At 57.8% G+C, this 10652-nt stretch overlaps 1 protein-coding gene across 3 annotated transcripts; it reads right to left on the bottom strand.

Moving 5' to 3' along the window:
- Positions 1-558: 558 nt before the first annotated feature.
- Positions 559-10325, bottom strand: CUNH11orf24 (chromosome unknown C11orf24 homolog). 3 transcript variants are annotated; one of them, XM_054570515.1, is made up of 4 exons: positions 10188-10325; positions 5923-6146; positions 2486-2655; positions 559-1850 (listed from the first exon to the last, which is right to left on the bottom strand). In XM_054570515.1, the coding sequence occupies exons 3-4, from the start codon at positions 2559-2561 to the stop codon at positions 730-732; spliced, it is 1197 nt and encodes a 398-aa protein (XP_054426490.1). In that variant the 5' UTR covers positions 2562-2655; positions 5923-6146; positions 10188-10325; the 3' UTR covers positions 559-729. The 3 variants fall into 3 exon arrangements, with proteins under 3 accessions (XP_054426490.1, XP_054426489.1, XP_054426491.1); XM_054570514.1 differs by having other exon boundaries at positions 5923-6123; XM_054570516.1 differs by lacking the exon at positions 10188-10325 and adding an exon at positions 8617-8767 and having other exon boundaries at positions 5923-6123.
- Between the last annotated feature and the right edge of the window lie 327 nt (positions 10326-10652).

Below are 10652 nucleotides of genomic sequence, written 5' to 3'. Positions count from 1 at the left end.
CCCCGGGTTCCAGGGTGACCAGGGTCAAGACGCTAATCAGGACCTCGGCACCACATGAACACGGGCTTCTGTGAGTCGCGCGCATGGCGTGAGGCGTGTAGGGTCCTTGCCGCTTGGCTGAGCAGGTCCAGGCTGACCCGGCTACGTGGTGGGGCTGACACAGTGGGTTCTGCTTTCACGTTCAAATCAAGCTCCAAGCGGCTCGCTACCGCATGGTCCACAAAGAGGGGGTTAGAGGAAAAAGTTCTTCCTCCATGTGGTGCCAGAGACCCCCAAGGCTGGAGCTCCTTCGGTGAGCGCGGGCAGGAGCCCGCGCACCAGAGCACAGCCCAAGGAGGCGGCCCAGATGCAGCGCGCCCCCAGGGCCCCGGCGATGTTAGCTGTCTCTCAAGAGGCGCCCCTGTGGCGATGGTGGGTGGCATGGGGCCCGCGCACAGGGGACACTGCCTGAACGGGAAGTGGCCACTGCTTTAATTCCAGCCAGGACCTGACACACAGGGGCCACCCGCACGCGCCCTGCAGCATGACTGCTTACAAAAACAGATACGAAAGCAGCAGCAATTCTTTAGTGATCATGGAATAAATCTGACAATAATTACATGTGTTTAAGCATCTGGCATTATCTCCTAAGTCGCACCGAAGAATCTGGAAGCACTTGGTTTGGTCTCAGAGGGAAAACGGGAGGCAGGGAAGGGTCCAGCTGGGGCTGAAGGCCAGCCTCCCCATGCCTCACATTTCTGAGTCCGCGTACATCCCGTTGATTAAATAGTCCACCTGTGTGTAGTCCTTCTTCTTGTAGCTCTCGTAGGCTTGCAGGGCAAACAGAACCAAGACTGTGACAAAAAGGGTCACCCCGAGCAACAGCACGGCCAGGAGGGCACTTCTGTTCACTGGGGACAGGGGCAGGGGGTTGGTGGTGACCACCAGGTACTGGCCTTGGGTGCTGAGCTGGCACGAGTCAGTGGTTGGCATCTTAGGGTCCCCTGAGCTCCCGAGTGTTGGGCCGGTGGAAGCAGTACCACCTGCAGCCTCAGGCTGTACCTGCCCCGGTGTAGGGGGCGTGCCCGTGGCCCCGTGGGTAGATGGAGCAGGGCTTGGCGATGTCCTGGGGGACACAGGCTCCGCCTCAGGGGTCCCGCTGGTGTGAGGCACAGGAGCTGACACTGTGCTGGTAGCTGGCCCCTCAGCTTGTGCCTTGGTGGCTGTCACCACTGTGGTGGACACAGAAGCCACAGAAGAAAGGGTGGACCCTGAGGTTGTATTTGCGAGGGGCAGGGTGGGCCTACTTGCTGTGTCTGCCATGGGCTGGGTGGTCGACGCCTGGGTGGCAGGGGCTTGAGTGAACGCGCTGGGTGTTTGGGGACCCACGGAGGGCGTGGGGCTGGCTGTGGAGTGGCCGGGCATGCGCTCGGCAGGGCTCTGTGCGCCGCGGGGGCTGCTCGCGCTCGCTGAGGTGGCGGCAGCGGTCGGAGCGCTGGGGGCCGGTGGCGGCGGAGGTGCAGCTCTTGGCGACGTGCTGCTGCCGGGCGCCTGGGTGCGGGGGTTGCTGAGAGCGGCCGTGGAGGATGGAGCGGGTTGAGTGGACGCTGGGGAGGGCGGCGTGGACACCTTGGAGGCTGTGAGGCCAGGGCCACCTGCCACGGTTGCCACAGCATCTGCATCTGTCCTGAGTGTTCCCCCTGCTGTGACCGCAGGGGAGCTGTGGTTGGCCCCCAAAGTCCCTCTGGCTGATGTGACAGGAGAGAGTGTCATCATTCTTCCAGACGTTGTGTTAAAGATGCTCTTAGTTATTCCCCTGGATGCACTTTCGTTGCCTATGTTACCGTGTGTTGGGCTGAGGGTTGGGGACCCTTGAAGTTAGAAAGGGGAGAAAAAGATGCACTCGTGGGGCTGGCTCGCGGCTTCGCGGCGCCTACCTCCAGGGCCCAGGGAGTGCAGGGAGGGCACGTGAGCACAGCCCCCGGTCTCCGCACAGCCCGCAGCCCCCCACAGAGGCACCGGCACTTTGGCTGTGAAGCCGCTTTACCCTCTCTGAACCTCAAGCCCATGGAAGGCTTAAGAGCTTCACTTTTTGATCCAATTCCCAAAACAGCAGACAGAGCGGAAAAATCTCATGTTACAGGTGTGATTTACCATTAACCCCTCGAACACACCCAGCCTTGGAAAGCAGATGTACAGTGGCCCAGGTATTTCCACTGCAGAATTCTTGGCTCTGCAGCAGGAATTCCTGTCAGAGTAGAAGTACCACTAAGTATCTGCGGCCTGAATAGACGAACTCCCCAGCGAAGACTAGGTTTCTAGAAGGAAGGGGATTTTGCAGGGCCAAGCGGGCAACCCTGCCCGGGCACAGAGGCCTGGGCCCAGCCTGACGGCCCTTCCCAGCCTGGCCCGGGGCGTCCCGGCGCTCCCCACTCGCGGGCCTGGGCCTGCGGACGCCCTCGGCGTGCTGTGGGCCTGGCCGGCAGCCACTCGCGCCCTCACTCACCTGGACCCTGGGAGGCCACCAGGCTTCCGGATAAGGACACGGAGGAAAGGCAGGCGAGCATGAGGGCTGTCCACATCTTGTGGGTGAGCTGGGAGCGGGGCTGGGGGCGGTCCCTGAGGCTCCCTGCGGCGCTCGCAGGCTGCTGTCGCCACCCGCTCTTGGATGAGGATCTGTGGTCAAGAGAGAAGGCCTCTGGTCCGTGACACACAGCCTGGCCTGGCGCACGGTGCGGGGCTCTGCGCCCGTGCGTGGGGCTCTGGCAGGGTCTGATGCGCCACCGGAGCCCAGCGCTTCAACCAGGCCTGGCGCCAGGGGTTGCACGATGTGTCTCAGCCACGGTGGCCCGGTGAGCTGACCGGTGTCTGCCCTTGGTGGGTGCGCAGCATTTCCTGACCCACCCCCGCTCTGGGTCTGTCCCCGTGAGTGCCCACTGCCCCACGCAGAGCTCAGAGTTTGAAAGAGCAGCAGGGAGAGCCAAGGTATTTTCTGACACCAAGGTCAGCCAAGTCCGCCCCTCTCTCCCTTTCTCCCGTGGCCTGCAGGACACGGACCAGGCCCAGAGCACTTCTGTGCACCCTGTGACGGCTGGCCACATCCTCCACATGGGAGAGGCCACTCAGCCAGGCAGCCACCATCGCCACCTGTCCATCTAGCCACTGATCCATCATCGAGTATTCCAAGGCCTGACCACACACGAGGCCGCGCACTTAAGACAAAAGGATGGAAGCCACACAGTTCCCTCCTCCAGGGAGCCTGCCACTCTGTGGGGGACACAGAGAGAGGTCACTGCAGGTGACGGAACAGGGGCATGACTCAGTCCTGGGAGGCACGGGGGACGTGGCACCTGGCAGGACTTGAAGGCTGAGTTGTAGGCTGGTTCCCTGGGTGGCTGGGTGAGGGCGGGGAGGACTGGGTGCTGCAGGGGCCCCGAGGAGGCACTTAACTCAGGTGGCAGTGCCAGGGAAGGTTTCCTAGCAAAGTGACACCCGGGCCATGTTCTAAAAGGTGGATGGGACCCCCCTGCTGGGAGGCCAGCGGGTGAAAGCAGCAGATCACAGGGCCGGGGGACAGACAGTGCAGGGAGACCTGGGGTTGGACTAGAGCAGTGGGTGAGAGGCGGGGCGGGCGTGGAGGAGCCTGGAGCAGAGGCGAAGGGGGCCAGGGTGGGCAAGGGCAGGCTCGCGGGAGCCAGGACGCAGGCTCGCGGAACCTGGTGCAGAAGCCCAGCTGCCTGAGGGAGACGGTATGACGCAGAAACTTCCAGCGATGCCACCACAGCCGCGCCTCCCCGGTATGAGGGCAGCGCCCAGCCACAGCCGGCTTGCCGAGTGCACAGGGTGTCCCCACACCCGCCCCACGTCCCTCCCAAGGGTCGGCGGGGGGAGGTTCCTCACTACAGAGGTGCAATGGGGGGCTGAGGGGCCAGGTGGCCCCAAGTGCCCTGTCACTTCATGTTCTGCTGCTCCCGGCTGCACCCTGATCCTGTCCTCAGCCCTGTCCAATGGCCTGAGTCCCACAAGGCCACCTGGAAACCCAGGCCCTCCTTGGACAATAGCCCGGCCACACTCAGCCATGTTTAGTCCCATGACTAAGCAGTTGATTTGGGCATGGAACGCAGGCCTGCTGGGAGTCAAAGGGCAGGTGACAAGAATGGGGCTCCCAAGCATCTCTCCAAGGTCAGTGCTACCCGAAGACACCCTAGGCCTTAGGCCCTCCCACTGGACCCTCACGGCCAAGGTCCTGTGTGCACCGGGTGCCCTGGAAGGGAGCCTCAAGGACACTGAATGAAAAGGTGCTGGCCAGCCCCTTGCCCCCGTACGGACGCCGCCACTGCTCTCCGCGGTCCCGCAGCCAGGCCGGCTCCTGCCCCTCCATCAGCCAGAAAAGTCACAAATGAATCGCCTCCTAGCCTCCCCACACTGGCTCCGGCCCCCCGCCATGGCTTCCCAAAAGATCCTGATAACCCACAAAGCTGACCCTGCCTGCGGGGCTCAGCCTCGCCGCCCCTTCACAGCCCCAAAGCTCCTTCGCACGGCCACAGGGGCCTCTCGTGGGCACGTGAAACACCCGCTGTTCCCAGCCTGGCGCCCCGCTTAGCCATCAGCCCACGAAGGTGGCCCCTGTGAAGCATGAGGGGTAGTTCACAAGTGGCCACACAGCGGCTTCCTGCCTCCTGTGATCGGTGGGCACTACTGTAGGGTGGCCCCAGGACCGGAAAAACCCACAGGGCACAAAGCCTTCCAGAAGCCCAGCATGAACCCTGATGCCCTGACCCCCTTCCAAGAGTCACTAACTTGTATCTAGCTTCATCCTGCACATTCCTTCCAAAGTTGTCCGAAAAGGCTCCTGGCCCTCACAGGTTTAGAAAGTTACCTGGCCCTGCAAACCAGATTTGCACCTGTCTTCTAGAGAGGAAAAGCCTTCGTTGTTTCCAACGGAGCACGTTGGGGAGGGGTGGAGAGAGAAGCAGCCACCATCCTGAAGGCAAGAATCGAAAGGGGAAGGCCTCGGGCACAGGGGACTGCCCCGAGGGGCCGCAGCCGGGCTCTCCGCGAATGTGTTGCGGAGCTCGGGTCAGTCCCGGCTGCTGAAGGGCCCTGTGCCACCGCCTGCAGTGGGGCTCCACGGGGAGGGCGGGGAGATGATGCGCCAGGGGCTTCCTGGCTGCCCCCCGGGCCTCAGGCCCTCCGGTGTCCCCGCACTGCCAGTCTCCACAGCAGAACTGGCAAACATTTCCTGTGAAGAGCTAGACAGCAGGTATTTTGGACTTTGTGGGCCACACAGCCATGAAAGACGCGTACATGACAGGTGTGGCTGTGACCCAATTAAACTTTATCTCCAGACAAAGGTGGCAGGCGGACCCGGCCCACAGGCTGCAGTTATCAATTGCTGCTCCGGCAGTAAACCCCCGAGCCCGTGGGCGCGAGAGGCTGATTCGATGTGCTCAGTGGACTTCCTCCTTCCCGCCTCACCCCGGGACAGACGCGGACCATTTCCGTCTGGGTCCCGGGACGGTCTCTGGTGGGTCCCCTCCCAGGGCCCCCTCTGCGGCAAGGCATGTCGTTTACCCCCGCGTCGGTGAGGCGCTGTGCACCGGAGGGGCTCCCACAAGTATGATGCTTTTGTGACGCAGGCTGACAATCTTTGGCAGTGAGTGGCACGTGTCACGGAAACAGATGAGGACCACTGACAACCACTCAGTTCCCCCGTGCCCACCTACGGACCATCCTCCTGGTAGACCCTGGAAGGAAGAACCTCTGATGGGAAGAGCCACAGACTAGGCCCCACCTGCTTGCTGGAAGGCTCGGCCCTCTGCGCTTTGCCGTCCGTCCTTTTCCCTCGATGCTCCCTGAGCTTGCAGAGCCCCCTCAGGGTCCTCTCTGAGCTAACCTGTCACCAAGCAGGTGGCCTGGGCTCTCAGGGCCTCAGACACTCACCAGAGGCAGGTGCTCAGGGCGAGTTCCCAGGCCAGGCCATCTTCCCCCTTGGAGAGCTGTGGGCTTGGCACCGTGTGCCGGTCAGGTGAGGTCTGGCTGTGCAGGAGGCGAGGGCGGCTGCGAGGAGCACTCCCGGGCCACGGCATGCTTTGCGGCACACGTGGGACGCAGGCAGATGCTCCACTCTGCTAACAGTTGCATCTAGGTTTGAAAAGGAGCAAACACTGCTGGGAAAAGCACAGGGAAACCACCCAGTGAGGAGGGAGGCGCCCAATGAGCAGCGCTCGACAGACACCATCCTGGGGAAACGACACTCCGTGTGTCAGAGTGTTCAAGGTCTTGGCTTTTATTTATTTTTTTAATAAATTTTTTTATTGTTGTTCAATTACAGTTGTCTCTGTCTTCCCACCACCACTTCCCCCTGCCCATCCCCCCACCTCCCACCCTCGATCCTTCCCCTCTTTGGCTTTGTCCATGGGTCCTTTATACGTGTTCCTTGATGACCCTTCCCCGCCCCCCGCCGCCCTTCTGAATCAAAGTCCCAGCTTCGGATGAAGCACTTTCTACGGCCACCGCTTTTTCTACGGAAGCCATTGGACAGGCGTCTACGGACAGAGATCTACAAAGCTGTTCATCACGACATAACTTCTAATAGTAAAAAGTTGGAATGATTATGTAAAATATGGTCCCATCCATACATAAAATACCATCACAGCTGTTAAAAAACACAGATTTCTAATTATTGATGTGGGAAGATGCGCAGCGGGTAACATTAAGTGAAAAAAGGTCACACACAGTATACACACTGTGATCCTGCTTTTGTTTAAACAGGCCTATGTCAAGGGGTATAAATTCCAGAAAAATTCATACCAGAATGTTAATAACAGTTACCCCTGGCTAATAGATTTACAGGTCATTTTCATTTCCTACTTTGTATCTCTTTTTTTTTAAACAAGCTTGTCCCACTTTTGGAAAATACTTCTGAAAGCCTCCAATGAAAGGAATCAATGTCTGATTTTCCTCAAGTACTTTGAGCAACCAGACAGCGGAGGCCCCATGGATACAGTTTCACCTGTAAATTTTAATAATTTAGAGAAACGTCATGATTTACACAACAGGACATGCATCCTTCTAGGAGCCAACCCAAACTTAGAGGAACCCAGGAGTACGGCGGTAACACAAAGTTGGGCCGGCACAAATGCTCCTCTCACTGTTGCGTAGTTAATGGGAGCCCTGCACAGGAGGAAACTAGCCCCTCCTCCAGGGGTCAGCAGATAAGTGGTGCCCGAGGACCCTCATGGCCCACTCCCTAACACAAATGCCCACATGTGAGCACACATGTATCCATGCACAGGCACATGGAACATGGAGTTGCACTCACATGTACACACAGCTGCAGGCATAGCCATGCACACACAGATACACATGCTAGCACACAGCCACATGTGTGCATATGCATCATACCCATGCATGTGTGCAAAACCACCACACACAGTTACATACACAAAGCGAGTGCACACATGGAGCATCTCTACAGGGCTGCTTCAGGAAACTCCACGAGCTTCTCAGTTAACTTCTGCTGGATGCTGCTCCCTTCTGCTTAGTCCCTCCCGGCGGGGGGAGCTGGTGCTCACACCCACAGAGCCGGGAATGGGCCGCCATGCAGAGTCAAGAACAGGCCTTGTTGTGCTGTGACTTCATCTCTCTGGTATGGTCCTGCCTCCACTTTCCAACAGCATGTTCTAAATGTCAACACTCACTTGTGGGGACCTGTGCGAATCTTGTTGACTCACAATAGACAAGCCATTCACAAGTTCTAAAATAATAGTTTCCCCTGCAAAAGCTTCCATGAACCTTGTAAGAGGGTCTGGCCAGTTATTATCTGGAGACTAGACAGATCAAGGTCTCAGACTACAGTAAATGAAAAGGAAAGAGACCCGGGGCAGGAGGGGAATGAGCAGGGACGAATGAAGTCAGTATTCAGTGACAGACCAGGGAAGATGGAAAGGCAGATGAGGCTGGCGCTGGGAGTCCACCCTTTCCAGGAATCGGCTCCCACAGGTTCTGCAGAGGAGAGGCAGCACACCCAGGAGGCAGGCCATACCCCATCAAAAAGGCAGCAGGCTGTGGCCCTTCCTGTCCACTTCCTGATCCTGTTCAGGCCCTTGACCTTGTGATGCCTCTCAACATCTCCTGTCTCCAATTTCTTTTTACATTTTATTTATTTAATTTTAGAAAGATGGGGAGGGCGAAAGAGAGGGAGAGGATCATCCACCTGTGGTTGACTCTTGTGCGCCCCCAACCATGGACCTGGCCCGCAACCCAGGCCTGTGCCCTGACTGGGAATCAAACTGGTGACCCTTTGGTTTGCAGGCCAGTACTCAGTCCACTGAGCTCCACAAGCCAGGGCTTCCTGTCTCCAATTTCTTGAGTTCCCAACCTTGGCTCGATTTTAAACTCTTTTATGAACCTATTTTTGTTATATGCAGGACACTATCTTCAAGTTACATAAAATCAAACTGCAAACTGCTTAATTCCTTTTTCTGGCTTACACAGGTTCCTAAGACCCAACAAAGGAACCCTCAGGCTTGGCCGAAGACTACATGTGTCACCTCCCATGCCATCACTCTGGTAATATTCATCGGTAGCGACGTGACTCTAGTCCCTGCTCCAAGCTGGGGAACCCATACATACCAAGGAGTAGGGACTGTGAAAGCAAATTCAGAGCAGACCACAGGTACCTTCCCTGACACATCACCTGGCTGAACTTTGGCAGCAGAACCCGAGGAACACAGGCCGTGTATACAGACATTGTCCTGTGGTCCAAAGGATATGTGGCAAATGGCAACCTGGAGCAGAGGATATTGTCTCAATCATATTGCTTGCTTCGGGGTTTCTAGACGTTTTGGTGTCATAGTTAAATGACGATCAAGGGTCGTTTGTAGGGGCAATGTAGGCAAATTTGACACTACTTTGTGTTAGGCAAGCCTGGCATAGAAGTGGAAAAAGAAATCTGTATTCTAAATACTTTCCTCACCAATTTTATTGAAATTTTAGAGATGTTGCCTTTGGGGAGAAAATGAAATGTTATAGGCAAAATTTTAAATACGGTATTTATGTCTCACGGCTCCCCTGTCGATGTTGCCTCATGTTAGCCTAACAGTTAAACGCACACACTAAGCAGCCATCTAGACTCACTAGGGGGAAGAGGGGCAGGTAGAGGTAAAAGTACAAGCCCCTCCCAGGTAGAAAGGGCCTGAGGTAGGTCTGGGTCACCTAAAGGGCCCACCCTTCCGGGGCCCAGCCTTGCTCCTGGAGGATCTTTTAGGTCTCCACCCAAATGGGTGTGTCCCAACTTTCCCACCCTCTGCTCCCAAACTGGAACAACCCCAGCCTCCTCTTCTCTGGTTTGTGACCCCCTGCTTCCTACCTCTTGGGCCCCATCCGTGCCCCTTCGGAGTCTCGGCCCCCAACTGAGTCCTTCTGTTTCTTCCTCCCCTCCTATTCTTGCCAGTATAGCTGAAAAAGGGACCGCATACTGAACCTAACAAGTTCAGGGGAGGCCGGCAAGGTAACCACATGGGATGGTCTGAAATGAAAAATTCCTGACCAAGTGCGTACTCAGGTTCCAGGCTTACAGTTTCTTCGAAAAATTACCTTACGTGAGCCTGTCTATGGTCTTTTCACACCTAAAATAATTTACTGTCAGAACGTCAGTCTCCTCCTTCTGCAGACCCCTCAGGGCACACCCACCACACGGGAACCCAGACCCCTCCGGGTCATCTTGTTCCCTGAACACTATGTCTGTGTGCTGTGAATTACTAACTCTCTTGTACTCGTCAATGTAAAAGAAGCATGTGTCTGTCCGTTTTACTTTTCATTCAATCCCAGAGATTTCCCCCGCTTTGCCTTCTCCCGCCCCGGTAACCCGACCACGAATGAATTTCATGGAACTGTCGTTTAAGCTGCAAAGCTGCCCTTCTCCAGAGCATTTTCTCAATGTCTTGAGATTTTGCTTCCCAGCAACTGTCATCAGTTTGGCTCAAATAAACTCATAAAAACTCTTCCCCGCTTTGGACGTTTCTTACTGGACACCTCTATCCTCACCACCTGGCACTGTGTGCCCCCACTCCCGTTTTCCCCTGTCCCCCTCCTCTGCCTCTCGTGCCCCCATTCATCCTCCTGCCCCCACCTCCCTCTCTTAGCCCTGAGCCCCTCGGGAAGCCCTGACTACAGCATGCCCGAGGGCAGCGCGAGCCCCTTACCCGGGCGCGGCAGGCCTGCAGAGGCCGGGCGGCCCTCGGAAGGCGAAGGCGCCCGCGGTCCGGCGTGGAGACGTGGCGGGCAGCAGGGCAGAGCAGCCCGGAGCCAAAGTGCTCGGGACAGCCGCCCTAGGTCCGCCCCGCCCCGGCCGCCAGGAAGTGATGTCACTGGGAGGCGTGACGGGGGCGGGGCGGGGCAGCCTCTGCTGGGGCTGGGATCGGCTAGGCGGTGCCTGGCGCCTCCGGATGCGAGCCGGGAACGAGAGGCGTGGTTGCCAAGGCCCCGCCCACCGCAGGCGAGGCCCGGAGACGTCTCCCACGCGGCCGGAAGTGGCTATTTGGGACAGATCTTTGGCGGAAGAGGACGTTGCCTGGGCTCTGCTGGCTGGAAGTGGGCACCTTCCTGCAGCGACCAGAGTGCCGGTCCTGAGGCAGGGTCAGCTCAGGTGTACCCCAGTTGTTCACAGG

The sequence above is a fragment of the Pteronotus mesoamericanus genome, unplaced genomic scaffold, assembly GCF_021234165.1.
Source record: "Pteronotus mesoamericanus isolate MK-2021 breed Mesoamerican mustached bat unplaced genomic scaffold, CSHL_Meso_final contig_214, whole genome shotgun sequence".
Classification (NCBI taxonomy): domain Eukaryota; kingdom Metazoa; phylum Chordata; class Mammalia; order Chiroptera; family Mormoopidae; genus Pteronotus; species Pteronotus mesoamericanus.
This window is presented reverse-complemented; position numbering and strand designations above follow the sequence as displayed.

Coding starts and splice junctions, on each gene's coding strand:
- CUNH11orf24 (XM_054570515.1), bottom strand. CDS start 2,561: ATGTGGACAGCCCTCATGCTCGCCTGCCTTTCCTCCGTGTCCTTATCC. Junction 1,851..2,485: donor GGTGGCCTCCCAGGGTCCAG/GTGAGTGAGGGC, acceptor TCTAACTTCAAG/GGTCCCCAACCCTCAGCCCA.